At 61.2% G+C, this 27,728-nt stretch overlaps 3 protein-coding genes across 6 annotated transcripts in view; 2 read left to right on the top strand and 1 right to left on the bottom strand.

Moving 5' to 3' along the window:
• The first annotated feature begins 216 nt into the window (after positions 1-216).
• On the top strand, positions 217-4,252 carry NDUFS8 (NADH:ubiquinone oxidoreductase core subunit S8). Of its 2 annotated transcripts, none has more exons than XM_054570519.1 (7): positions 217-327; positions 1,396-1,453; positions 1,543-1,593; positions 2,064-2,153; positions 2,246-2,418; positions 3,862-3,990; positions 4,071-4,252. In XM_054570519.1, the coding sequence occupies exons 2-7, from the start codon at positions 1,396-1,398 to the stop codon at positions 4,200-4,202; spliced, it is 633 nt and encodes a 210-aa protein (XP_054426494.1). In that variant the 5' UTR covers positions 217-327; the 3' UTR covers positions 4,203-4,252. The 2 variants fall into 2 exon arrangements, with proteins under 2 accessions (XP_054426494.1, XP_054426495.1); XM_054570520.1 differs by lacking the exon at positions 217-327 and adding an exon at positions 355-534.
• Positions 4,253-8,787: 4,535 nt separating this feature from the next.
• TCIRG1 (T cell immune regulator 1, ATPase H+ transporting V0 subunit a3) lies at positions 8,788-16,060 on the top strand. The gene is made up of 19 exons (XM_054570517.1): positions 8,788-8,916; positions 9,290-9,368; positions 10,427-10,647; positions 10,738-10,823; positions 11,130-11,256; positions 11,340-11,422; positions 11,624-11,717; positions 11,823-12,035; positions 12,712-12,856; positions 13,155-13,294; positions 13,368-13,525; positions 13,608-13,698; positions 14,104-14,222; positions 14,303-14,516; positions 14,839-14,967; positions 15,137-15,241; positions 15,316-15,433; positions 15,677-15,854; positions 15,933-16,060. Exons 1-19 carry the CDS (start codon positions 8,800-8,802, stop codon positions 16,009-16,011), a joined length of 2,496 nt encoding a protein of 831 aa, XP_054426492.1. The 5' UTR covers positions 8,788-8,799; the 3' UTR covers positions 16,012-16,060.
• A 1,886-nt stretch (positions 16,061-17,946) lies between these two features.
• Positions 17,947-27,728, bottom strand: part of CHKA (choline kinase alpha) — a 36,773-nt gene continuing 26,991 nt past the window's right edge. For all 3 annotated transcript variants that reach the window (XM_054570797.1, XM_054570795.1, XM_054570796.1), the window contains 7 exons: positions 27,528-27,632; positions 26,586-26,644; positions 25,298-25,385; positions 24,675-24,783; positions 21,806-21,912; positions 20,211-20,292; positions 17,947-19,096 (listed from right to left, as the gene is read on the bottom strand). In XM_054570797.1, the coding sequence (XP_054426772.1) occupies positions 19,037-19,096; positions 20,211-20,292; positions 21,806-21,912; positions 24,675-24,783; positions 25,298-25,385; positions 26,586-26,644; positions 27,528-27,632 (610 nt within the window). In that variant the 3' untranslated portion in view covers positions 17,947-19,036. The remainder of the gene's footprint in view (positions 19,097-20,210; positions 20,293-21,805; positions 21,913-24,674; positions 24,784-25,297; positions 25,386-26,585; positions 26,645-27,527; positions 27,633-27,728) is intronic.

Here is a 27,728-nt window from a genome sequence, read left to right as displayed (position 1 = left end):
CGCGCAGAGGCCGACCCGGAGCCGCTTCCTAAACCACGCCCCAGATGCCCCGCCTCCAGCCTCAGAGCCCTCGTTAATTGGCCTCTCCAATCCATCATGGTGGCGCTCTACACAACTTCAAGCGCCTGCTCTTCCGTAACCAATCGGAGGAAAGATGTTTCTGTATCCCCCTTATTTGGTTGTGGCACTAGCCAATCAGCTTACACCATGGAGAGTCAACGCAGACAAAGCGAAGCCGGCCGGCCCAATGGCAGTGTCCCAAGGGGTAGGCTCCGCCTCTCGGCGGACAGGCCACTCGGCTCGGGGAAGAAGGAGCAGCCTTTCAAGGTGGGTGTTCCGGGTCCGGCTGCGGAGGCCCGGCCTGGACAGAGCGGCTTCGGGGGCGACTGTGGTGTCCCTGTTGGTCCTGCTGGCCCTGCGCTCGCGCTTCATCCCGACCCGCTCAGGACCCGCCCTCCCCGTGTCCTTGGGCGTGCGGCAGACGGACGGGGACGCTGGCATCCTCAGGGCGCCTGCGCCACCTGCGTCCTTGAGGTCAGAGGTCATAGGGAAGGTCGAGAGAGGAATTGGTTTGGGCTCCTGGCGCTGAAGTCAGTGGTCAAGAGAAATGGACACATTAGAGGTCATGGGAGGGACACTCGAGCTCCGGCTACATGCCCGGCACCGGGCCAAACCCTTGGCATGTGGGAACTCCTTTGTTCTCATGACCCCTCATTTCTCATATGAGAAAACAGACAAGGTGACCTTACCTGCCCAAGGTAACTAGGCAGCCTGAGAGACAGTTCCAGAAGGGCCTTGATGCTGGGGAAGGGAATTTGATCTTGAGGGTTATTTAAGTCTCCAGAGGGTTTCCAGCAGACAGGGCCTGGGTTCAGGTCCTGGTCCCAGCCTCCTGGTGTGTGACTTCGCCCAACTCCCTTAATACAGCCAAACTGCAGCTTCTCGTCTGTGCCTCTCTCATGGGGTCCTCGTTGGGACAGAAGGACCGTGCCCGTGGCTCCTAGCACGGTGCCTTGTGCAGTGAGCTTGCAGTCAGTACTGGTGGCCACTGGCAGTGTGTGTGGGTCCGACTTGGGAGGACGAACAGGAAGGAGAGACGAGAGGCAGGAGCACTGGTGGGGGACGGGGGAGGGAGGGATTTTAAAGACTTCTTAAAAGGTGAGATAGCTAGAACTTGGGATCTATCTCAAGCTGAGCTGAGTCAGGTTGGAGGGCTGGGAGGTGCCACCCCTGGGGACAAGAAGGCCATCTGTGCCTCTGACAGGAATGGAGTTAAGTAGGGGACAAGATGACACAGTGGTCCTGAAGTTAAGGGTCAGGGCTCCTTCAGAGCCGGAGCTCCTAGGGGCCCGGGTCAGGGACCCGCCACACCTCCCTCCCTTTTCATGCCCACAGATGCGCTGCCTGCCCACACCTGCGCTGCTTCGGGCCCTGGCCCAGGCTGTACGTGCAGGTAGGACCACGGGAACCTCTCCTGGGTGCAGGGGGCCCGGCGTCCCGGCCTGAGGCTACAGCTGCACAGCATAACCCCTTTCCTTGCAGGGCATCCCGGTGCCCGGAGCCTCCACAGCAGTGCAGTGGCGGCCACCTACAGTGAGTCCCTGGGCGCCTGAGGCCTCAGGCTTTCCTGACCACAGCCCTGCCTGTGGCTGGGGGTGATGATCAAGATCGAATATCATTCACGGGGGACAGAGTCTGCGGTTGCAGGGGGCGGGGGGCCTCCCCTGTGGCCACACAGCGTGCTCTCAGCTCCCCCGTGTGGGGCAGGAGCCCTGGGTGCCCACGCCCCTTCTCCAGGGCCCCAGCACCCAAGCCCCTTCCCATGCGCCACAGCTCCTGGGCTCAGGCGGCCGTACAGGCACAGGGAGCAGTGAGCAAGGACTGCCCAGGGCCAGAGGCCCAGTTGGGGAAGATTTGGTGGATGAACAAGCAAGCCCCTAGGTTGGGCCCAGCCGTTGTACCTGCCAGAAGGGCGGGGCCTCACCTCCCTGAGCTGCGTTCCTGGGGGCGAGGCGAGACTGTGAGACCCCCTGCCTCAGCCTTTCTGCCTCCCTCCTCTGCAGAGTATGTGAACTTGCGAGAGCCCTCGATGGACATGAAGTCAGTGACTGACCGGGCGGCTCAGACCCTGCTGTGGACTGAGCTCATCCGAGGTGGGCCTTTCGCGGAGGGCCAGATGGGCTGGGGTGGGGCGCCGATGGTCGGGGGTGCGGGGCCCTACCCAGCGTGTCCATGCTGCCCACAGGACTGGGCATGACCCTGAGCTACCTGTTCCGGGAGCCAGCCACCATCAACTACCCATTTGAGAAGGGCCCGCTGAGCCCGCGCTTCCGTGGGGAACATGCACTGCGCCGTTACCCATCCGGGGAGGAGCGCTGCATCGCCTGCAAGCTTTGCGAGGCTGTCTGCCCTGCCCAGGTGAGCCCCTGACCCCAACTGACCGCCAGCTGGCCCCTGCCACTGGGAGAGGGGAGCGGGGCAGCTTTGGTCCCAAACTCTGGCCCCCCACCCGGTACGTGTCCCCAGGACTCTCCCGTTTCCTCTCTGAGCCACTTCTCCTGTGAGTGGGAACCAGCCGGCCCTGTCACTGGGACCAACTCAGAGTCAGGAGTCAGCTGGGTCAGCCGCTAACTCTGAGCAGGCCATGCGACAGCAGTGGGCCCTGCCCCCGGGGGTCTGCTCAGGGATGCGTCATGCAGGCCTGTGAGCCACAGAGTGGCACCTGAGGGTCTCCCTTTTCCGCCATACCCAGCGGCAGTTTCAGGAGCTCTGCCTGTGTGCGCCCATCAGAGGGCCAGTCCCAAGGACACACATGCCCCATCCGAGGCCCTCACTGTCGCTGGTGACTGCTCCCTTGAACCCGATTTTGGTTCTGTGGGGGGGCCCCTCGCGGGCCGCCCGAGGTCAGAGCCTGTTCGTGTAGAAACAGAAAGACACAGCCATGTTGGGCCCGGTGGGAGCCCCAGCAGCGGCCCCTCCCAGTGGCTGCTCCAGGGCCAAGTCTTCATGACTCGGGATGGCTCCTTACTGGGTCGTAGCTGGTCCCTGGACTGCTCCCCAGGCCCCAGGCTGGGGCCTTGATGTCTCCAGCCAGCCTGCACCCTGGAGCACACAGGAGCGCCCCAAAGCAGTAACAGCAGTGGCGGCCCCCGGGGTTGGGGGCTGCGCACGGACCAGGACCTGCTGGGCTAACGACTTGCCTTCCGACAGCTCTGGGGAGTAGAGATTGTTATCCCCACCTTTGCAGATGAGGAAACTGGGGCTCAAAGAGATGAGGCTCCCAGCCAAACATCCTACTGTGCGTGGCGAGCATGTGGGGGCCTTTGCCACGGTGCTCTGAAGGTCCTCCCAGCTGTGGGAGCCTGCAGGCCGCCCATTTCCCCAGCTGGCACAAGGCTGTACCTGGGAACTGAGATTGAGGGCTGGCCTTCGAGTCTGCGCTCGGCCCTCACTTGCTGTGTGGCCGTAGGAAGCGCCTCGACCTTCTGAGCCCCTGTTTTCTCACCCATCAAATGGGGGAAACTGACGTAAGCGGGAGGGTTGTCCAGCATGCGAGCAGCAGTAACAGAGCTTCTACTACAGGCCCTGACCCCTCAGGGCTCCAGGTGCTGTGGCAGACAAAGCAGGTGACCTCCAACAAGCGAACAAGGAAAATGTCGACTAGGGAAAAGGCTAAGAAGCTGACGAGACAAGTCTGCTGGGTGGCCTGTTGGTAGAGGAGTCAGGAGCTGGGCTGAAAGTGGTGACAGAGGGTGTCTGCTCTGTGTCCCCCAGGGGACGAGCCTCCAGAAGGGGGTGGGAGTGTGTAGGCTCGGGGGCGGGGCGAGCAGCTTGTGCTGACCTGGCCCCGCCCCACTGCAGGCCATCACCATCGAGGCAGAGCCGCGGGCCGATGGCAGCCGCCGGACCACGCGCTACGACATCGACATGACCAAGTGCATCTACTGCGGCTTCTGCCAGGAGGCCTGCCCCGTGGATGCCATTGTCGAGGTGAGTGCACCCTGGGCGCGGGGGTGGGCAGAGGCTCCTGGGAGGGGCCTGACGCTGCCGTGCCGGCCCCCCACCCGCAGGGCCCCAACTTTGAGTTCTCCACGGAGACGCACGAGGAGCTGCTGTACAACAAGGAGAAGCTGCTGAACAATGGGGACAAGTGGGAGGCCGAGATCGCCGCCAACATCCAGGCCGACTACCTGTACCGGTGACGCCAGCTGGCCCGCAACCCCTCAGCCCAATAAAGCAGCTCTGACCTCCCCGCCGCCTCTGTTGTGAATCTGCCATCCAAGCCGGGTGGCCACCGCCTGGCCATGGCCTGTGCCTTCCTCCAGGTCCCTCAATCGCTGAGCTGGCCCCACCTCCCCGTGGGACCCGTCAGGCCTCCTTGGGGCCGGGCTGCGGCCCTCAGCAGGCCGGTGGCCAGCTCCGGTTTGTGTTCCCACGATCCTGGGTGACCATGGGCTGGGTCCTGGCCTGCCTTCGCCCGAGAGCTACCCACAACTAAGATGCCAGGGACACAGAACCTCTCAAGGCCTCAGGCGGAAGTTCAGCGATGGAGACTCAGAAGGGCCAGGTCATCCTTGAAGATTGGGGGGTGTTCTGGGGATGACAGTCATGAGACAGTGACACAGGCCCTGCTGCCCCTGAGCTGGCCTGGCCTTGCCTCCAGCCACATCCCCTTTTCTCCCCAGGTTCCCCAGACCAGGCTGCTGGGCTTGGCTTCTGGAGACTTCCTGCTCTGTGATTGCAGCAAAGCGGGTGTGTGGTTCCTTCTGGGGCCACGCCCATGCCCAGTGCAGTGGAATAGCCAAAGCGGCCTCCTGGGAGTCCCTGCCGAGGGTTTCAGTGTGTTCTCAGCAGCAGGGGGACTGGCTCAGAGGGGCGAAGTGACTGACTCAGGGTCGCCGAGCCTACATCCAGTGAAAAAACGAACTGGTCCGAGAGCTCTTACTCCTCCAACATTTTCAAACGTACTTTTTACAAAACACTCGTTTTCCAAGATGCTTCTTGGGAAAGAAGTGGGGAGTGTGTTCTGTGGACCAGTACGTGTGGCACGTTCTCTGCCGGGACAGTCGGGGCCCTGATACGGCCTGCAGCGGAGAGACCCCGCCTTTCCCCGGCTCATTCCCCGGTAGCCCCTCTTCCTGGGTCACTGCTGACACCGGGTCAGGCTGGACCCACCGCTAGCCAAGGTTTTGGGGGTGACGGCCCAGGGCACAGAAGCAAGAAGTGTGTGCAGGACCCAGCGGGAAGCCCTGGTGGTGGGGGCACCATGAAAGCAGGGGGTGGCGAGAGGCTCCAAAATCCCAAGGCACTTCCAACCCCTTTTCCCAGACAACAGCCTAGGCGAGTGGACGTAAAAAGAAGACAAACAGGCCAGGCTGCATCCAGCCCCCGCAGCGGCCCTGTCCCTCACGAGGTCCGACCCTTCAGCGCTGCAGCTCAACTCTGTCTCCCCCACGTGGAGCGCCGCTGACCTGAGACCCCTGCCTCCCCACGCGCTGGTGCTCAGTTTGGTTGCGTTGAAGTTCCCCCCGGAAACAGACCTAGGACATTCCAGAACACACCCCCCCACTTTTCCTGGATGCTGACCTTGGCCATGACTCGGTTTCCAGCCCCCATTCTGGGGTTCCATTTGCTCACCTCCCCCACCCCTCAGAGGCCTTGGCAGTGTGGGGTTCAAGGAGCACCAGGGCTGAGGGGCCCCCGGTCCCTCTGGTCCTCAGTGGGTACGGTCCTGGCTTGTCGAACGTGCAAGCAGCTGGCGCCGTGAGCCCCAGTTCAGGGGCTGGGACACGACCCAGCCCCTGGAGCTAAATCAGAGCAAGGACCCTGGGAGTGAGAGCCAGTGGAGTGACAGCTAAGCGTGTAGTATTGCCCAGCAGCTACGGGGTGCGGGGCCCCGAGAGAAACAGCACAACCCTGGCCTGGCCCTCCGTGTCCTGCTGCCATTGGAGAAGAGGCCCAGAGAGGGACAGCCACCCACCCAAGGGCACAGAGCCCCTGCCAGGCCCCTATCCTGGGTGGTCAGAGGAAGGAAGGTGAAAGGACGCGCTGTGGCTGCGGCCTCACGTAAGGAGGACGGAGTCTGGAATGGGGGGAGCGTGCCGGGTTGGCACTCTACGCAGATTCTGGACTTCAGGCCTGTGTGTGTTGGGGTCCCATCAGCCATAGGCCCACCGAGCCGTCCAGGTAGTGGGAGGTCCCATTCTCTAGCCCCCGAGCCGGGCCTGGGCTAGACGCCCCCCCAGCCTGACCGGCCGCATAGACGTGCCCGGTTGGCGCTGGTCAGTGGCTCCCCTCTTGTCTCGGGGCCTCCATGCTCCAAGCCCCGAATACGAGGCTGGAAGCGAAGCCCGCGCACGGTCAAAGCCCAGGCGCTCGGGGCGGGGAGTGGGCGGGGCCTCGCTGGCCCCGCCCTTCCCGGTTCCGCGGGCCGGGAAGAGGGAGCAGTGCGGCGGTCTCCCAAGGCGGAGATCACACTGCCCGGAGCACAGAGCGAGCCAAGCGCTGCGTGCGGCCGATCTCGGGGTGAGTGCCGGCGCCGGGTGTGAGGCCTTGCTGAGGCCCCAGGGGCGACTGGGAGGAGGAAGAGGAGGATCAGTGTTAGCAGCTGCCAGCAACTGCCAAGCCCAACTCTGCTGGGCCTGGTGGTGCTCAGAGCTTTTCTAGACTGCATCTCCCTCGGAGGAAGCGACCCCATTCTACAGAGGAGCAAACCGAGACCCAGCCAACGCGGAAGCAGCAGGGCTGGAGGCAGCTCTAGCAAGTGGGCTCATCCTGACCCTAGAGCCCACCATTCTGAAGTGGAGGAGGGCTGACCTCCTCCAGCCCAGCTCGTCACCGGGCATCAGGGGCTCAGAGGGGAGAGTTGGTGCCCTTCTGGGAGTCGGCTTAGCCTCCAGCCTCCCGAGGGACCAGGAAGAGAGGAGGGGCGCAGAGTGAGGTGTGGGCTGGACCCTGAAGGCCACAGGACAGAGGCACCTTCTAAATTTGTCCCTTAAACAGGACTGGGGTGGCCCCTGGTTCAGGCAGGGACTGGGGACCATGACAGCTATAGGCTGTGGGCCAGGGGAGGGGTCTGGCCAGGACCCTCCATACCCGCGCCGATCATAGCTTGTGCTGCCCAGGGAAGTGCTCCAGCCCGAGGACCCTGTGAGTCAGGACCACCAGGCCGTATCTGCCACAGCTGCTGCCCAGGGCCGACACACCCCATGGGCCCCCAGACCTGGCTTCCTACCGCCCCCGATTTGGCTGGCCCAACTCTTTGCGGTGCCTGGGGCAGAGAACAGCCCTCCCCTGAGCACATACTTGGCTCTGGGACTTCCAAACATTCGGCCCAGGCCTGGGTCCTGCCTGACTCGGCCACCTCCTGGCCACCTGATCTTCGCCCTTGCCTCTCCAGATCTCATTGACTGGTCCATAAACAGGCTGCAGTGCCCTGCCTCTTCGGCGGCGCTCTTAGGTTTGGACGAGGCAGCATTGGTGCAGGGATTACCCGGGGGCTGAGATTACTTTCAACATCTTCCCATCCAAACCCTGTCTCTGCTGGAGGTGCCCAAGCCCCGTTTACCCAAAGAGGAAGTGGAGGCTCAGAGAGGGCAAGAGATTTCCCCAAGGTCCCACAGCCAATCCCAGCTCCGACCGGACGCCTAGCTCTGGCCCCTGACTTTCCAGGAGTGGGAATCCAGCCCCTCCTACACACCCTTCCCTGTCCAGGGCCCAGGGCTCCTACAGCCTTGGCTGCCTCCCGGGCATCCTCTCCTGTCCCGGCAGGGACAGGGCTGCATTCCCTATTTAGACTTAAGTAAACCAGGCCCCAGGGGAGGAAGTGACCAGCTGGCCAAACCGCAGGCCAGGCGCTCTGGTGCCAAACCTTCACCCTGGGCGGGGAGGCCCTAACCCATGCCTTTCCCCTCCTCCTCCTCGCCCCCAGCTTGAGAGCCAAGGAAACTGAGTCCCGTGGAGGGACAGTGGCTGGCCCTCGGTCTAACGGCAGTGGCCACAGAGGCCTGCTTGTGGGCGGGGACATGTGCAGGGGCTGCTGGATGCCACCACGGCCTCCCTGTTGGCATTTAAGCAAGGCCCTGATAGGCCCTTCCGGCCCATTTCAAGTTTCTGCAGTTTCACTTTCAGTGGTTTCGACACCTGGCAGGCTGCTCCCACCCATGCCCACAGCCACCAGGCAGCCCGGGCCGCAGGGAAGGTCCCCCGTTGGTCAGGCCCTCTCTGTCCTCACGGAGCCCCTGGGAGCCCGGGGGAGGCGCCCACCCCCTCGACACACACAGACACGGCAGGGAGGAGGGCTCCAGCTGCCTATGGGGGCGGGCCTGACCTCGGCCTGGGTGTCAGTTGTCACAGATGCTCCCTGGGGTAGAAAAACAAGGACTAGTGACCAGTGAGGGCTGTGGCAGCCAGGAGGCCGCTGTTGGAGGCGACCCTTGGCCTGGGCCCCAAGGATGAGTAGGACCCAGGGTACGGGCAGGTCACAGAGGAGGGACAGTGGGAGCAGAGGCCGCGTATGAGAAGAGCCAGTGTCACCAGGAGCCACCAGGGGTGGAAGGGACAGCTGGGCAAGAGCTTGAAGTTGGGCTGTGGGTCAGGATGTGGGGTTAGCCGGGCCAGGCTCCTTACTTCCTGTGTGATTTCGGCACCCCATCGAGCCTTCCTGGGCCTCAGTTTCCCCATCTGTCAGACGGGGGTGGTAGCCAGACCTTCTAGGATCATGTAAGCTGAAGTGTACAGAATTCCTACCTGTGTCCTGTCCCTGACTGAGTCCGCCGCTGCCGGCCGCCCCACAGGACCATGGGCTCCATGTTCCGGAGCGAGGAGGTGTCGCTGGTCCAGCTCTTCCTGCCCACGGCGGCTGCCTACACCTGCGTGAGCCAGCTGGGCGAGCTAGGCCTCGTGGAGTTCAGAGACGTGAGTGGGCTGGGAAGGCGCGGGAGGGCACCCCGTCCTTCAGGGTCCTTGCTGGAGGACCCCCCCTACCATAGCAGCCCCGGGCCCTGCTTGAGTCCCGCAGCCTCTGCCATAGATGCTCCGCCCTTAAGAAGGCAGTTTCTTCCCCCGAGGCCACACTGCCCCAGCCTGGGTTCAGCCGGGCTTTCTGGGCCCCGCCCCAGCCTCCTTGGGGTCTGGTATGTCTCCGGCCGGGCACCTGGAGGCTCACAGTGAGTGCAGCACCTTTTGCGGGGAGGCAGCTGTAGCCTGAGGAGAGTCAGGCCTGAGCCTGGGGGTAGGGACTCCCTGGCCCTGACCCCAGGAAACGAACCCCTCCACATGACAACTGCAGCTCAATGCCTCGGTGAGCGCCTTCCAGAGACGCTTTGTGGTGGACGTTCGGCGCTGTGAGGAGCTGGAGAAGACCTTCAGTGAGTTGGCCCCAGGCCCACATCCCAGGCAGGCTTCCTGGAGGAGGAGCTTGGCCTGAAAGGGAGAGTCAGGGTCACCCAGGTGGAAGGCAGAGAAGCTGGGGTCTGTGGGAACGATCCTTCTGTTTTCTTTTCATTTATTATTTTATCCTCACCTGAGGACGTACTTATTGATTTGAGGGAGAGGAGAAGGGAGGGACAGTGAGAAGGAAAGACACATCGATGTGAGAGAGGAACATCAATCCATTGCCTTCTCTATGTGCCCCAACCGGGACTGAACTCCAACCCAGGCACATGCCCTGACCAGGAATCAAACCCACAACCTTTCGATTTGAGAGATGATACCCAACCTACTGAGCCACACCAACCAGGGCGATCCCTCCATTCTTGGGAACAGGGCAGCCTTGAGTGTGCCGATCAGAGGGCCTAGGCCAGGCCCAGGGCTAGCTCGGAAGAGGCCTTGGATCCCGCGTGAGGGCCCAAGAGTTTGTCCTATGGAGCCACGGTAGTTTCTAAGCATGAACAGTTTTCTCTGTCACAGACAGGCTGGGGTGGGTAGAGGCCAGGACCGAGGGTCGGGTGACCCCAGTGAGCAGTTCCTTCTTAGACCCAGGCAGAGGGAATGCGCTGTCGCAGCCCCTCGTGGAGGAGCCCGTGGGTAGCAGGATCGAGCTTGCTGTGTAATGGTGTGATAGCTTGATTGATCGCTTGCAAGTAATCAGGCAGGTACTGTGTGGGCCTCTGGGCAAGCTCACGTCCCAGGCCCTGCAGCAGGAGCCGCCTGAGGGGCCCAGGCTCTGGGCTAGGCAGGGGCCAAGGGCCGGGGGGGGGGGGCACCCGATGAGCTCAGAGCGAGGGATGCCACCTGTGGGGATGGAGGTTTGCCCTGGGGTTTTCCCAGGGGCCTCGGACTCAGCGAATCAGTTAGCGGGTGGCCAGTGGAGTTTGGGGTACCACTTGGGACCCCCGAGACATTAGCTGGCCCTTGGCTAACAGCGGCCATTAGCTGGTGGGCGGCCCTGAGGGGTCTCTCCTGACACCCATCCCTCTGCCCCCAGCCTTCCTGCAGGCGGAGGTTCTGCGGGCTGGGATGGCGCTGCCCCCGCCCTCAAGCGGGCTGCCAGCGCCCCCACCCCGGGACCTGCTGCGCATCCAGGAGGAGACGGAGCGCCTGGCGCGGGAGCTCGGGGAAGTGCGGAAGAACCAGCAGGCCCTGCGGGCCCAGCTGCACAAGCTGCAGCTCCACATGGCAGTGCTGGGCCAGGCCCAGGGCGCCCAGGTCAGCCCCAGCGCGGGCGGGCGGGCTCAGGGGTGGGGCCGGGGGCCAGGCCCCATCTGGGCCGGGGCTCAGCTGCCTCTCCTCTCCTAGTCGGCAGCCACCTACACAGATGGTCCCTCGGAAAGGACTCCCCTGCTCCAGTCGCCCGGGGGGCCACACCAGGACCTGAGAGTCAAGTAAGTGAGCGGCAGCTTCATGCTCTTTTTCCTCTTTCCCATCAACCACAGAGGCCCCAAGCGAGAGGCCAGGCCAGCCCGGCTCGGACCCTTTGTCCAAGGCTCCCCCTCCTCCGGCCTCCTTCCCCAAGCCCAGAGTTTTCCTTGCCTATGGTGGTTTTTCCTGTTCTGGCCCTGCCTGGTGGGCTCTTGCCTTCTCCCTGGGGGCAGGGCCAGTGTGCCTGGTTGACCACCCTGGGCAGGGCCTGGCTGGGGCAGTGCAGGGGCAGGTAGGCGCAGCTTCCCGCAGCTCTGCCTGGCTTGCAGCTTCGTGGCAGGTGCCGTGGAACCCCACAAGGCTGCTGCACTGGAACGCCTGCTCTGGAGGGCCTGCCGGGGCTTCCTCATCGCCAGCTTCAGGGAGACAGAGCAGCAGCTGGAGGACCCGGTCACGGTGAGCGGGCTGGGGCGCTGAGGCTGGGGGCGCGTGCTGGGCGGAGCCGGGACTTCCAGGTCAACCGGGCCTCGCTCTGGCAGGGTGAGCCTGCCACATGGATGACCTTCCTCATCTCCTACTGGGGCGAGCAGATCGGGCAGAAGATCCGCAAGATCACTGACTGGTGAGCCCCCTGCGGTCTGGCCACCCGCGCCCTTGGGCCCAGGCCTCTGCTGTCCCCTCCAGGGAGCGCATCCTGCCCCCAGAGCTGCCCTGCTGGTCCCCTCGACAGAGCCTGCCCTGTCCCCTGGGAACTTCCTCCTCCAACCTCTGCACAGCCCAGAATCCCCTGGGCCCCACCTCAGGCCACCCGTCCCCCCTCCAGCTTCCACTGCCACGTCTTCCCGTTTGAGGAGCAGGAGGAGGCCCGCCAAGGAGCCCTGCAGCAGCTACGGCAGCAGAGCCACGAGCTGGGGGAGGTGGGTACCTGTGGCTTGGCCGCGCCCTGGGCCTGCCCCCCGCCCCCTTTTGCTGACCCCCAGCCTGCCTGCCCTGCTCCCCTTGACTGCTCGCTCCGGCTGCAGGTCCTGGGGGAGACAGAGCGCTTCCTGAGCCAGGTGCTGGGCCGGGCGCAGCAGCTGCTGCCGCCCTGGCAGGTGCAGATCCGCAAGATGAAGGCTGTGTACCTGGCCCTCAATCAGTGCAGCGTGAGCGCCACACACAAGTGCCTCATCGCCGAGGCCTGGTGCGCCACGCGTGAACTGCCCGCCCTGCAGCAGGCGCTGCACCAGAGCTCGGTAAGCCCCGCTGCCCCCGCCGCCCCTGCCGCCCCCTCCGTGGCCTGTGTCCGCCTCACAACACGCCACCCTGCCCGCTCGCAGCGCCACACTGCTGCCAGGGCTCCCCACCCCCAGGGCGTTCGTGGCTGGCCCTGGCCCAGCAAGCCCGCCCCTCACTTCCCAGAGCCCCTGGGGTGGGCCGCCCCACCCTGGCAGCTGCAATGGGTGTCAGGTCAGAAGCCAGGTTCAAACCGAGGCCTTGCAGGCACTGTCCCTGTGAACAGGCAGACTGGAGGGAGCCTCAGACTTCTCATCTGTGAAGTGGGTACAATGTCCCTGCCTCCAGGGGCCGCCGTAATGTGAACACACCACAGGCTGCCGGTGCCTAGTGGGTGCTCACAGCAGGCGATGGGGCTTCCTCTCCTGGGCCACCTGGATGAGCAGGAGTGGACTTCTATTTCCCAAGTATATGGTCCAGCCAGCTCTCTGTAGACCCTCCTGAATGGGGGCAGGTGGAGCAGGTCGGCTTCCTTCAGAGTGGAGGGGGCTGCCCCCATGCCCCAGCGCTTGCCCAGCCAGCCCCCTTGATGCCCCATGTCTTCATCTGGGCCTTGCTGGGGGTCCTGGGGGGCCCTGAAGGCCCTGCCGCCAGTCTCACCTGTCTGTGTGTCTGCCTGCCCGCCGGGCGCCCCAGAGGGAGGCCGGTGTGAGCGCCGTGGTTCACCGCATCCCCTGCCGGGACATGCCGCCCACACTCATCCGCACCACCCGCTTCACGACCAGCTTCCAGGGCATTGTGGATGCCTACGGCGTGGGCCGCTACCAGGAGGTCAACCCTGGTGAGAGCCACAGTGCCCCCAACTCTGCTTTGGTGGAAGTCTGGGAGGGCGGCGTCCACGCTGGGCCTGTCCCACCCTCTGGAGATGAGGGGCGCACTCCCTGTCATTCTGTCACACTCTTGGGGCGCAGTGGGGGGTGTAGTGTTTATCCTAGCCCACCCCCCATGAAGCTTTCAAGGGAGCCAGCAAGGGGTGAACAAGGAGAGGGTGCTCTGCAGGTCCGGCCCCCATGGCATCCTGTGCAGGGTTGTGCATTTGGCTGGGGGGCCCGGCTGACCGCATGGTTCCCCTTCCGCAGCGCCCTACACCATCATCACCTTCCCCTTCCTCTTCGCTGTCATGTTTGGAGACGTGGGCCACGGGCTGCTCATGTTCCTCTTCGCCCTGGCCATGGTGTTGGCTGAGGATAGGCCGGCCGTGAAGTCGGCGAAGAATGAGGTGAGGGTGCGGGCAGGGCCTGGTGGGCGCCGGGCAGCGTGGCCCGGCCCCGACTCACAGGCACCACCCCCAGATCTGGCGGACCTTCTTCAACGGCCGCTACCTGCTGCTGCTCATGGGCCTGTTCTCCGTCTACACTGGCTTCATCTACAACGAGTGCTTCAGCCGCGCCACCGTCATCTTCCCCTCGGGCTGGAGCGTGGCCGCCATGGCCAACCAGTCCGGCTGGAGGTGAAGCCCACTTGCCCCACGGTCCCCGGGTCCCGCTCCCCAGTGTCCGCTCCCCTGACCACCCTGCCCACTGTTGCCACAGTGACACGTTCCTGGCCGAACACCCACTGCTCGCCCTGGACCCTAACGTCACCGGTGTCTTCCTGGGACCTTACCCCTTTGGCATCGACCCCGTGAGTCCCGGTCACTGGCCCTGGGTGCTGCAGGCGGGCAGGAGGACGGCCGGTTCCGGCGCAGGGTGCTCGGGCCCCGGACAGACGAGGGGCCTCCTTGCTGGGCACCTCCGCAGCACTCCACAAAGCAGAGGCATGCCCTAGTGGCGGCAGCACGGTCACCGCGGCCCCTGCTGTGTGCCGGGCGCCGTCCTGAGGCTTTTGTGTGCAATGACTGTGTATTTCATTCACCTGACAGCCCCCCGAGGCGTACATTAGCATGTGCCCGTTTCACAGGAGGTCACCTGCCCAAGGGGGCCCAGTGAGGAAGAGCTGGGGCTGAGCCCCAAAGGGGACAAACAGGCTGATGAGAGTGACGAGGGCAGGGAGGCCCCTGCATGACACCTGCCCCTCCTGCCACCTCAGATCTGGAGCCTGGCTGTCAACCACCTGAGCTTCCTCAACTCCTTCAAGATGAAGATGTCCGTCATCCTGGGGGTCACCCACATGGCCTTTGGGGTGGTCCTAGGAGTCTTCAACCACATGTGAGAGCCCAGGCTCTGGTGGGGGGAAGGGGGCCGCAGGGCCAGTGTGGTCTGGTGACCCAGCCCTTCTCCCGCCCCAGGCACTTCGGCCAGTGGCACCGGCTGCTGCTGGAGACCCTGCCCGAGCTGGTCTTCCTTCTGGGCCTGTTCGGCTACCTGGTCTTCCTGGTCTGCTACAAGTGGCTGCGCGTCTCCGTCGCCGGCGCCGCCTCCGCCCCCAGCATCCTCATCCACTTCATCAACATGTTTCTCTTCTCCCACAGCCCCACCAACCGGCCGCTCTTCCCTGGGCAGGTGGGCTGGGGTGGGCAAGGTCACAGCCACATGGGGCCCCCTGGTCACTGGGCCGTTCAGAGCTGCCGGGTCCTCATCTGAGAAACAGAGATGCAGGCCTGAGGCTGTGAGACCTAGAGGGCCAGGGACCAGACGGCATGAGGCTCCCACAGGGTGGCGGGAAGTGGGTCCTGAAAGCCTGTGGCCCCTTCTCCTGAGGGTTATTTAGGCAATCACGTGCAGGGCCCCTCTGGAGGAGCAGGCCGCGGGCACCCTGGGCCCCCACGAGCCGGGCTGGGCGTGCAGCCAGCGGGGCGCCCTGACCGGAGCCCCGCCCCCGCAGGAGGCAGTGCAGTCCACGCTGGTGGTCCTGGCCCTGGCCACGGTGCCCGTCCTGCTGCTCGGCACGCCCTTGTTCCTCCGCTGGAAGCACCGGCGTCCCTTGAAGAGGAGGCACGCTGGCCAGCTGCAGGTAGGGGAGGGGATGTGGGGGGCTGTCAGGGATGCGGGGCTGCTGCCAGCCTGAGATGCCCCTCGTGTCCTCGCGGGCTCCCGAGTGGCTGTGTGCAGGCGGCGAGGGGCAGCTCAGCCGTCTGTGGCTGGGCTGCTGCTGCTGCCTGCTGCCTGCTCCCCATTCCTAGGACGAGGTCAAGACGGGGCTCCTGGACTCGACCGACACGTCCGTGGCTGGCTGGGGCTCTGATGAGGAGAAGGCGGGGTGCTCAGGGGACCAAGAGGAGGCCGAGGTGGGTGCAGTGCCTCCCAGAGTCGGGGGTGGCGGCCGGCCCGGCGTGCGCTCACTGCCGCCCCTCCCCCGCAGTTTGTTCTCTCCGAGGTGCTCATGCACCAGGCCATCCACACCATCGAGTTCTGCCTGGGCTGCATCTCCAACACAGCGTCCTACCTGCGCCTCTGGGCCCTGAGCCTGGCCCATGCCCGTGAGTGACCGGCATGGTGGGCGGCCCGACCACGGGTGGGTCCTGGCTCCATCTCCCACACACGCAGCTGCTGGCTGGGCAGCCTGGGCGGGCCACTTCTCAGGGCCTCAGGATCCCCCTCTGATGAGGGGACCTCAGAGGAGGTGCCCCGGTGGCCCCGTAAGAAGTGGGGCTTCAGGCTGTGGAGGGGGCTGCGTGGGAAGCCCCGGCCCCGGGTCTCCACGGCTCCCCCTGCACCCACAGAGCTGTCGGAGGTTCTGTGGGCCATGGTGCTGCGGGCGGGCCTGGGCCTGGGCCGCGACGTGGGCGTGGCGGCTGTGGCGCTGGTCCCCATCTTCGCTGCCTTCGCCGTGATGACCGTCGCCATCCTGCTTGTGATGGAGGGGCTCTCGGCCTTCCTGCACGCACTGCGGCTGCACTGGTGAGCGGCCCAGCGGCCTGGGTGGCAGGGGGCAGGGCGGAGGGCCTTCCCCTGACCAGCCGCCCCTCCTCACCCCAGGGTGGAGTTCCAGAACAAGTTCTACTCGGGCACTGGCTACAAGCTGAACCCTTTCACCTTCGCCGTGGAGGATGAATAGTGCTTGCCCGTGGCTAGGCCCGCGGCCCAGCCCCGCGGCCCAGCCCCGCGGCCCAGCCCCGCCTTGCTGAGTGAAGCTGGAAAGGAATAAAGGGCAGGAAGGCCCAGGGTTGTGTCTGGTTCCTGTCTGGGAGGCAGGGGTGGGAGGCTGGGGCAGTGGAGGGCTGTGGGTGTGGGTGGCCACAGTGCCTGTCACTCACAGCCTCCTTGGCACCTTTGCAGCTGAGCAAGGTGCGAGGAAGGCACTGGTCCAGGATCCAGGGCCTCAAGGAGTCGAGTACAGAGGACCCACAGGCACATCTGTGATAATCCCAGACTCCCAGGGTGCAGGACCAGAGACCAGAGAGGGGTGTTCGCAGCACATTCTAGCTGCAAATGGTGCCTTCCCAGCGGGGCTCAGGAAAGGAGCATCCATCCTTGGGGGTGTGCTGACAGGCTCCAAGGTGTTCTAGATACTCGGTGGGGAGGGCGGTTCCTGGCATGAACTGGCTGCTGGCATCGGCCCCAGGCACATGATGCTCTGCAGCGGAGAGCAGCCTGGGACAGCAAGCAGACCCAACACTGCACAGGACGAGCATGGTGTCCTTCGTACACCATCCTGCAGAGAAGGCAGAGGCTGGCCGCAGGGCAGCCGCGTGGGTTGGGTGAGGGCTGAGCCAGACCCCAGGCCCTGCCTCCCTGTGGTCAAGGAGGCTGCAGTCTCCCCTCTCTCTCTGGGCAGGCAGTCCGGCGCCCCCAACACTGCCCCTCCCTCTACTGGGGTTGGGGGTGGTGTCCTGGCCTTTCTGGCCCGGTCGCACCACTGGCTGGGAGGCAGAGCCAATGCCGCTCAGAGGCCTGGCCTTCTCCAGCAGGACGCCCCTGGGACAAAGGCCTCTTTGAGGCCAGATGCTCTGGGCACAGCAAACCAGGTGGCCCAGCCCCGTCACTGTGGCTGTGGCTCTGAGCTGGCCAGCTGCTGGGAGGAGGCCGTGCCTCAGGGCCCCCAGATGCCAGGCAGGGGCTGCCTGGGCCTGTGTGGCAATCCCGCACGTCTGGCAGACTTGGCCCTGAGAAATGACGATGGCCGTGTCCGGTGAGGAGTCCAGGCTGGTGCATGGGTCCGGGGGCTGCGGTGGGATCTGGGCTCAGCCTGGGCCCCCAGCCTTACCCCTTCCTGGGGGGCAGAGGCTGTAGGGTGGGGGTGGTGACAGAGGGACCCTGCGCCGTGTGGTGGTCTGTGAGGAGGCAGGTGTGAGCCCAGGGAGAGGCTGGCAGCCCTGCCCTGGCTGATGCACAGCTGGTGGGCAGCCTGGCAGGAGGAGCCTGGGTGTGGTGGGACTCGGCAAAGCTCTGCAGTGAGCTTGTCGGGGCCTGGGGCCCGGAGACCATCAGGAGATACGGGGACAGGTAGGTCACCTGCACTGAGGACAGGCCTGATCCCTGCTCAGTCTAACACAGGAGAGAACTGAACAAATCAGAATTTCAGGAAAAGCCACGTACAGTGAATAAAAGTGCTGGGCCAGGGAGACTGCGGGGCGGGGAGGGGGCGAGAACGGCTGCGGGCCGACCGTGGAAGGATGCGCGGGGCCCACCGCTCAAGAGTGGGCTGCAGCGGAGGAGCCCGCAAGCAGCCTGGTGTCTTGGAGAAAGGCTGGAGTGAGGGCCGGAGGGCCGGCCGCAAGCAAGGGCGAGGCTGGAGACCCAGGCGGGCGGCAGGCCCAGGAAGGGTCTGGGAGCTCTATTTGAAGCGAGCTGCCACATGGGAGTCGGCCCCATTTACTGCTTAGTTTTACTGGACATCAAAATGTGCCCACCTGGTTAAATTTTAAATGTCTACGGGAGTGCACTGGGACGCCTCTCCTGCCAGGCCCAGGCCCAGCCGCCCAGCCGCCCTGCCTCCCAGGCACTGGCGTGCGCTGCTACTCAGGACATAGCCACGGGTGACAGCTGAAGATGGATTTTTATTTTTTTCATTGATCGTATAGTACAACCTCTGTGGTGGCAGAAACATATGAACAGAACAATTTAAATAAGATTTCAGATGTTTTGAAAAAGGCATTTATCCCAAAGGACAGTTAACATAAACGAACTTCACAGCTACACCCTATCCACGCCCCAACATTTCACAGGCTGCTGGTTCCCACCAGGATGACGTTGAGGTGTCAGGAAGCGGTGAGGGCAGGGACGGCTTGCCACTGAGAGCCCGGGCCAAGGTTTCCAGCTCCCCCCCAGCACACCAAGGTGCCAGGGACCCTGGAGCAGCCAGCCCTGACACAGAACCACCAGCTCCAGGCTGGAGAGAATCGTGGCAGAGAAGGCAGATGGGGCAGCTGCCCCCACACTGCCCCAGGCCCAGCCGCCAGCCCGAGGGCAGGGCTGATGAAGCACGTTTGGTGGGGCATGGGGCGTGGGGCGAGAGAGGCTTGTCCGTACAACAGAACGCACACAGGCGCCGGGGCTACATTCGTCGCGTGGAGACAGCAGCAGCTTGCACCTGTCGTGCGGAGTCTGTGGTCTTGAGCATCAGCCGTTTGGACCAAAGGGTGAAAGAGCAGCTTCCAGAGTCGGGAGGGCAGGCCACCAGCAATGCCACAATCTGTCCTGTCCCCCACCACCCTTGGGAGTGAGCAGTGTCTATACACACTGCTTCCTACAGAGGGCCAGGCCAGTGCGCACCAGCAGGGTAATTAAAGTCCTGTAAAAATCAACATTAAACCAGAAGCCCCCGTGCTCGCATGCTGGCTGGCCGCGCGTCCGACTGTGAGCTTTGGGCCCGCCCTGGACGCTGGGTCGGCGCTACCGCACTACCGCGCTATTGCACTGTTTCTGCTGCCCGCGCTCATGTCGGAGGCCTAGTGAAATCGTAGAACAAGATATGAAATAAATGTTACTCAATTTTAATAGTCTTTCGTATCATACACATCTGTGTGCGGCAGCGAGACTTCCTAGCTCCTTGCCGCAGGGACAGTAGTCGAGCAGAGGGCCCCGCTGGCTCGGCCGCCCCGTGAAGTCCAGGGATGGAGTGTATGAAGTCCTCCTGGCGGTCACACCCCCAGCTTCCTCTTCTGGTCAAAATAGGCATCAAACCTCGCTTGGGCATATTCCTAGGGGACACAAGGGACTAGTCTCACCCAGGGCTCCTGCCACCCAAATGCTGCCCGGGGCCCACCCAGGCCACCAACCGCACAGCATAGCTCCACCGGTGGCAGTCTGCCCTGGAGCCCCGCCCCAAACAGTCTTCTCACGCTGTGGCCGTGTTCCGCCCACATCTTCATCTGGAAGGTGTCTGGCTTGGCTGCCACCGCAGGCAGGACTCTGTCTATGTTACCTGCTGCTGCCTGATTCCGTCTTACACGTATACCCCGAGTGGTCAAGACACGGATGGACGTTAACAAAAGTTCCTCTTAAAGCACTCATCTGAGAAGTCTACTTCTTACAGTGTCATTTGACGATGACTCCAAATTTGCTTTAGAAAATCCCAATTTCCCCTCTCCTCCTCCCTCACATGGCCCCTGTGAACACCCACACCTCTGCCTAGAAGCAGGAACCATCCCCACACAGGACCGAGAACCCAGAACTAGTCAATTCCCACCACCTGCCCCAAAGCAGGGTGCTCACTACAGGCCTCTGTGTGCCCACCCCACCCCGCCCCGGGACACTGCGCCACACTCTTGGAGCAGCAGGGGCTGAACTACAGGGTAACAACACTGTCCTTGACAAGGATGGTTCCACAGGTGGAATGAAGTGACAGCCTGGCCTGGCACAATCTGTCTGCAGGGAGGATGTCGGATTCAGTCAGCACCAGCTTCCATCTCTAAGTTGGGTGCTGGAGGCCAAAGAAAGGACTGGCGACAGACAGATCACACGCAGGGGCAGGAGCTTCCCGCACACCGACCCCCAGAGCCCCTCGGGGCTGGCCCTGTCGCGCCTGCCTCCCTATGCCCCCCGCCACAAGCAGAGGTCCTCCCAGCCCTCTCGGAAGCAGGGAAGGCAGGGCCACCAGCCCTGGGAGGCTGGGCGGCTGGACAGGCAGACACGGCATCGGCCAGTGTGGCTTCAAAGACATGTGGCCCTTCTCCCACAGGTCCCCGGACCCCCCGGTTCAGGTGTTCGCGGGAAACCGGCCACCCTCTCTGAAGAACCACCCCAACCACTGAGCCTTTACATTCGCTGCAGCCATTTCCCCTGGAGAAGACAGAAACCACCCCCCAAACATACCATGTATCCAAATTCAATGGATGAAATCTTGGCCTGTACGATGGACCAAAGTCCCCAGAAGAAATGGGACGCAAGGGCAAACCTGTAATTACAGAAGCAGGGTACCACGTGAACACCTGGGCGGTGCCGTTAGAGGAACAGAGGTCGCTTCTGCTAGGTGGACATTCTAACTCCTGTAGAATCATCTGGACGCCAAGTGACTGCCTGGGCAGACTCAGTGGGTGACGTCCCACGGCGAGGGGGCTCTCGCCCCGCCCCCGGCAGGTGCACTCACACCCACTTGCCTGCCCCTGGCACAGAGAATGGCATTCGCAGGGCTCACCTGAGGCTGTGGTGGCCGCGCCAGCGAAGCCTGGGCTACACAGAGACCCTGTGTGCCCATGGGAGGGAGGGCGTAGCATGAGCACCTGCCACACTCCCCAGCACGAGGCGGCAGCGCAGACCTCTGGCAGGAGCCGCCTTTTCCCACAGTGGGACGCTGCCCTCACCCCTTCCCCGCTCCGCACTGGCTGCATGGCCTGGAAACCAAGCACAGGAGAGTGTGGGCCAATCACCCTATAGGCTGCGCCACGCCCTTGCCACCGAAGCCAAGTCCTCACATTCATACCTTTGGGCTTCTGGCAATCGAAGAAAAGCTCTAATCCTGGAGGAGCACTCCAGCCGCCTCCTCACCAACAGCAACCCGCCCCCTTTTCCTGGCAGTCCCGACCGCCTCTGCCCCTGGTGCAGCCCCTCCTGCGTGGGTCCCCTCTGTTCCAGTCCCATCTGGTCCGTCTGGAGCCGGGGCAGCACACTTGGGGAGGTATGTGGACACGTCTGAAGACCACCAAGAGCCCAGACCGGTGTGGCTCGGTTGGCTGGCAGAAGGCCCGGCAACCAGTTTGATTCCCAGGCAGGGCACGTGCCCAGGCTGCAGATTTGCATCCTGGTTGGGACGCAAGGGAGAGGCAACCACTAATCAATACTCCTCTCACACATCGATGTTTCTCCTCTCTCTCTCTCCCTCCCTTCCCCTTGCTCTAAAGATAAACAAAATCTTAAAGACCATGAAGAGGTGATCCACAAGGTGGTGCACAGAGAACAAGATGGGCCAAAATTACTTAAACAGTTATTTTTACCAAAGAATCTCCTAGGAGACCCCAAAGACTCACAATAACTCAGGCCTAGACCTTTGTGGAGTCTGAAAGTTACCAAGCCCTGCTTTGAGAGCTGATGAAAAACAGTTAAAAACAAGACTCAGAACCAGGAGATACAGTTTGGCCTTATTTTCTAAGAGACACCTTGTCAGATGGTGCCCACGAGCCCCAAGTGTCAGAGACGGAACGTGCAGGCCTGGGTGGGAGCAGCCCGTGAGGCGGGGCTCATGCACGGAGGACCGGGCGGAACCCTGCGCGAGCGTCCTGCCTCCCACGCAGACCCTGTTCCCCTACCTGCTGACACTGGGACACACTCAGCCGCAGAGGAGGGCTGACGTTGTTTTGACAGTGCACAAGTGCTAGAGATGCTCCTAAAATACTCCACAGCCAGGAGGCACCCCAACTATGTTCTACGCAGGGGTACGCTCTGTTTACAAATCAGCAACGGAAAAACATTACCTATTGACTTCCACCAGCATTTCTTCCTCCATAATGGTCTTTTCTTCATTACTGAGGTTTTCAGATTCATTTGGGAATGTAGCCAAGTAACAGGATATAAAATGGAGCTAAAAGAAAAAAAACAAAAGCAAGGAGCGGTGATGGTTAAAAACAGACACTGTGAAAAGCTGTTGTGGAGCACACACATCCGGGTCAGGCTGGAGAAGCCCAGCATGCCGCGTGCCCAGGAGCAGACGGGGAGGCTCCCTCATCTCGAGTGGTCACCAGGGGGCCGTCGGAGTTCTAAGGGGCTCTGTGTGGTATTGTTGACAAGACAGGCGTAGGAAGCTAAGGCTACTTCTGGAGAAAATAACTTAGCTAGAACGACTTTTTAACTTCTAATTCGCACTTATGCTTTGCATCGTATGACCATAAAGCAGGCTAAGCCCATCCCCAGCACTGGCAGGCCCAAGGCTCTAGGGCAGAGGTGTCCAACCTTTTGGCGCGTCGGCCCCGCACTGGAAGAAGAGCTGTCTTGGGCCACACATTAAACACAGTGCGATATGTAATCACAAAACTATCTCATAATGCTTGAAGGAACTTTACCGTTTTATGTTGGGCAGCACACACAGCCCACAGGCCCAGGCTGAACACCCCCATGGGGTGTCCTGATGCGCCCTCAGAACCAGCAATGGGAGCTGCCCAACCAAGGTGCTGTGATTTTTTTACCCACTTAGGCTCAAAAGTGGCAACGTCTAATTCTGATTTGGAAACGAGACAGTTTACCTAAGGGATCCCAGGTCCACATGTTCAGTCCGCATGTGAATCGGAATGTAGGGGCACCTGGCTCTTGGCTATTTCAAAGACTATCAAAAGGCAAACCACCGATCCTTCTGCCTTCTCCTGTAAACAAGAAAGCAGCTGTCCACTACCCTGCCCTCCCTAATTGGCTGCCTCGCTGGAATGCCCACCCATCTTCCTGGGCCTCCTTTCTCTGTGTGGCCTCTTTCACCTTCCTCCTCTCAAGTCACCTCTCACCAAAAAGCATCACTCAAGTTCAACCACTGCGTAGGTAGGGACTCTGGAAGGGGCCCCACACTTGGAAGGAAACTCGGCACAGAAAGGACGCCTACTGGAACCTATTGAACCCTAATAACAGCACCATCGGGAACTCTTGTTTCCGCATATTAACTTACTCTTCACAACAAAACGGTGCCTACAGGTGAGGACATGGAAGTGCAGAAACAATCTGTGGGTTACAGCCAGCAGTGGCAGCTCTGGGGTTTAACCCCAGGCAGATTCGCTTTTAGAACCAGGCCTGAGGCGCAGCACTAACAGGACTAATCTCCAGGACACGCTCAATGCCGAGACTGGCAAACGCAGACAGAAGACCTGAGTTCAACAGATCGACACCCTAATGGAACAGAGACCAAAGACCCTCCCTCCAAAGAAGTCCTAGGCCGGGGCTGTGTGGCAAGCAAGGTCCCTCAAACTTTCAAAGAACACACACCCTTCATCTTCCATAAATGTGTTCCAGACAACACGAAGGGACAGCTCACTTTATAGGACTAGTACAATTCTGATTCCAAAAGCAGATGCAATAATTTAAAAAATGAACATAAAAGGTCCATTCCACTTGCGTGCACAGATGTAGACCCCGTAAAATAAGATGTTGCCATCAGAGCATCACAACATAACACAACTCATGCAAAGCCTTTACTGCAGAAATTCTAGGATGGTTTAACAGTTAAAAACAACTTGCTAATAAATTAAAGAGTGAAAAGCATGAGCTAACCTTTCTGCATCCAAGAAAAACCCGATCAATACCTCGATGTGATTTTTAAAACCTCCCAGGAAACAAGGAATAGAACTTCTCTACACTGTGCAACAATGGTGGTCACAGCTCTGTGTCCCCCTAAAATGAAACCCACCTTCACCCTGCAGAGCTGCCCTGCTGGTTTCAGAGTCTTCACCTCCAGTGTGGCCTGGCTTTCGCCAAAGTCGAATTTCTCCTCAGCAGGCAAAAGGTCACAGAGGGGAGACGACGGCCGTGTTCGCTCCCTGGCTCGCTCCTGCCCTTCCTTCCCATACTGCACGCCCGTGAGGGCCAGGCCATCCGGCCACTTTGGACACGCTCACATTCCTTGTGCTCCGTCTTGGACTGTGGCCAGAAGAGAGTGCCACAGTTTTGGCCCCACAACAAGCCTACACTTACACAGCCGCTCCTGGCGCATGGGTCGCCTACAAAACACCTGCTCAGTGAGCTGCAGTGGCAACTGAATGCATCCCTGTCCACGCCCGTAGCCTCTGTGAAAGCTTCCGACCAGGCAGGACGTGCCGGACGGAGGGTGGTGGAGCTGCCGCCTGGCACAGGCTCACGGAGTGGGCTTGGGGCACTTCCCCCACCTGCTCGCTTCCGCGCTGCTTCCTACTTCTCACACCAGACTGCAGCGGGGGGCTACGGAATGGAAGAGGGGGTTCTCGGGAGACAGTCCCTGTCCCTGGGAGCCCCCAACTAAGGACAGGAAGGAGGATGCTAACAGTGCTGCAGCTACTAACTCCCGGCGCCTCAGTGTGTCTCTCCCCGCAGAGTGGGGAACGGGGAGGATTCAGAGATCTGCCGAGACAGCCAAAAAGCAGAACCAAGGCTGACTTTTTAGAAAAAAACGAGAAAGAACTACAAAGACTGCGCTTCTCTCTGGCACAGAGTTGGACTCAAAAATCAAGTTTGTGTCTACATTTAACGAAACAACGTTTGAAGCAAAAGGGTTTGCCTAACCATTACAGTTTAAAAAGGGCATCTTTAAAAATGCAGATGTAATCATACTAACCACATAAAACTGAGTTGGGTAATTTACCAACTAACCAGTATACCAACACCAGCCCTTACCTGCTGCTTCCTGGTAGGGAACTTAAGGATGTTTGCTGTGAAAAAAGGGTACTTTTCATAGGTGTAATCATACATCCACTCACAGAAGTGGTTCCCAATGTCGAATCCCCTGAAAAACAGGTAAGAAACGCAGAGGATGAGGCCACTTGGCCACCACGGGCCCCTTACAGGACAAAGGAGGCCGAGCCATGAGCATCCCTCCCGGCAGCGAGCTGGCGTCCCAGGTCCCAGATGGGGACCTGCTGCTTCAGTGACAGGGACAACCAATAGAGCTGTTACCAGAATCGCAGCCAACAGAAGCAGCAAAGCGCCACCTGACCTGTCAAGAGCTCTCTCCTGCGATCAGTACTTTTATGAAAGGAAATTACCTCTGAGCCCAAAGGAAAGTACCCCATCCTGGATTCTGATCACGCACATCCCTGCGCCCTCTAACAGAAGCTAAGGGTGAGCTGCGCTGCTGCCCATGGCCATAGCGGGCACAGGGACAAAAAGCGTCGGTTTCCAGAAGAAACTTTAACTTAGAACAGTATTGTTGACTATTTTCCCCTATGACTGTTTCATATGCGTACTCTACGAAAACACTATGGAAAGAAAAACACTTTAACGTACTTAACAAAGATTACCTGTAATTATAACTGCTGTACTCAAAGTCGATGAGCATCAGTTTCTGTTTTTCAGAGTTCTCTCTCCCTTCCAGCAATAAGATGTTACCTGCAGAAAGGTTTGCATGACATGAGGTTTACTCTGGGCAGGTTTCATCCTTGCAGGCCCAAGTCCTGAACAGCAGAGCCAGCGGGTGAAGATGGCCGCTGCCCCGGCTGGCCCCCGGAGCGGCACTGTCCCGGGGACGCGGCCTACGGCGGAAGGCCCTGGGTCCCGCCCGCTCACAGCAGCCCCAAGCAGCGCAGCCCCAGGCTCCCCCTCTGCTTTCTGGGGCAGTGCCCCCAGTTTCTCACACGGGGCACCAAGGAGACGCCGGTGTGGCCACCAGAGCTCTGGCTGCCCTAACACCCCGGGCAGCCCCAAGGTGAGGATGCTAGGAAGCTGGGTCCCGGTGCCCTCACAACAAGGATGCCAGGGTGAGTGATCTCGGCCACCACAGGGTTCTGCAGGCCGCGCCCAGCCCCGCTGCTTTGCCTTCGCTGGGTTTTCTTCCCAAAGAGACCACAGGCAACGTTCTTACAACCGTATTTCCTTTAGGGCTGAATTCTGGGCCAGAAGTGAACTGGCCGCCACACTGGCCCTTCAGGCCTGGGTGCTGGGAGCCCCCCCAACCCCCAGTCTACATGGCGCTGAGCATCTCAGCCCCCACAGGGCAGTGGGCGAGCAGGAGACCCCGTTTCCAGGCTGTTCAGCACACACCTCCCGTCCCAGTGGCTGTGACGAGGAGGCGGCCGATGCACCCAGGAGCAGAGCCAAGTAAATGCGTGCCTTGCACCCCCTCCAACCTCTCCACACATCTGCCATCACTGGCCAGCTGACCTTCCTCACACACAAAACTGGCTGACATGTCTACGCCCAGCTTGACCGGCCCTGTGCAGCAGGGCGCTGCCCATCCCGTCAGCATCACATGGACAGAAGACGTCTGACAGGGAAGGAGCACGTGCCTTTGCAAGTTTAAGGCCTTTACCTCGGCTCCCAATTCGGTGAATATTCTGGTTCGAATGAGTATAGTTTTTTACAAAAATGGGATGATACCCTACATGTTTTTCTAAAACTTGCTTTCTTCTCTCGTGCATCCTGGAGACGTCCCTGTTGGCAGGTACAAACCCAAACCCCTGACAGTCGTGTGGCCCTCTGTCTGGCTGTGCCATCACCCAAACAACCCTCCATCCTCTCCCTTCCGGCCACCGCCACCCTCCGCCCCAGGCAGCCCTGCAGCACGTGACTGAGGCGGGCGGCAGCTCTTACCTTCTTGACAGTCGTTGTGACAAAACACAACTGGAGATGGAGTGGACTCAAGCAATGCCCTGGAAAAGGAGGGTCCTGCTGTTACTCACAGAACCCACGAGAAGCCCAGCGCAGGCCCTGCTGTCCCAGCATGCCCTGCACTGCGCCAGTGCCCCGACCCAGCCTGTCGCCTCTGGGGAGCACTCATCACACCAACTGTGGAAACTGTCATATGTGGGACAGGCCCGAGGACAGGCGGCAGGACCAGCGCTCCAGCTGTGCTCTCCGGTCCTCTCCCGAGGATCCCCTCATGCGGCTGCCGCTTGGCCCGCAGCCCCCGCTCCGAGAGCCCGGCTCTGACCACTGACCAGAGCACATCCCTCTGTGTCTGTCTGTTCTGCAGACTGGTTTCCTTCACAGCGCTTGTCACAGCTTAACATTATTTTGTTTGCTTGGTTTCCGTCTCTCATGATAAAACAGAAGCTCCCTGAAGATGCCTCAGTCACTGCTTCTGCCCAGTAGAACCCTGAGGACTGGGGGGCGCGCGCTGCCGGCCCGCACCCCTGCACCCCCAACACTCCATGGCGTCTACTCGGAGGGGGCCGTCGAGCTTCCTCTGCTTCCCCTGCAGCCTGAACTGCCCGTCGTCGGATGGCGCCCCCCCAGCCTGCCCCCGTGGTAGGTTGCTTGCTTTAGTTTCGTTTCAGGAGAAACCAGCTGCCCTGGTCGCTGGCCACCCCTACAGGACGGTGCCCTCACCATGAAACCTCCGTGGGCAACCAGGAAGGTGACATCACTCGTATAAAACTAACCCCAGGTGACAAAATCCACTGTTTGAACCTGTCCTGCAGAACCAGTGTGAATGCCAGACCTGAGGCAACACTTAATAAGTGACCACTGACAACTGTTTTAGCGACTAAGAATACTCAAATTTTAGGTCCAAAAATGGAAACGAATACTCACCTCAGGTTTTTCAGTTCCAAAGGCAGGTTGTAACTGAGGAATCTGTGGAGCTGCTTCACTTTGGTTTCCCCGGTAAATTTAATTCTCAGCACTTGATTTAAATATCTTGCAAAAAAGGGGAACAGAAAAGCATAACTCAATTCACAGCAGCTTGTCCTTGGGCTCAAGTCACACATAACCACGCAACCCCAGGGCTCCCCA

The sequence above is a fragment of the Pteronotus mesoamericanus genome, unplaced genomic scaffold (assembly GCF_021234165.1).
Source record: "Pteronotus mesoamericanus isolate MK-2021 breed Mesoamerican mustached bat unplaced genomic scaffold, CSHL_Meso_final contig_214, whole genome shotgun sequence".
Classification (NCBI taxonomy): Eukaryota; Metazoa; Chordata; class Mammalia; order Chiroptera; family Mormoopidae; genus Pteronotus; species Pteronotus mesoamericanus.
This window is presented reverse-complemented; position numbering and strand designations above follow the sequence as displayed.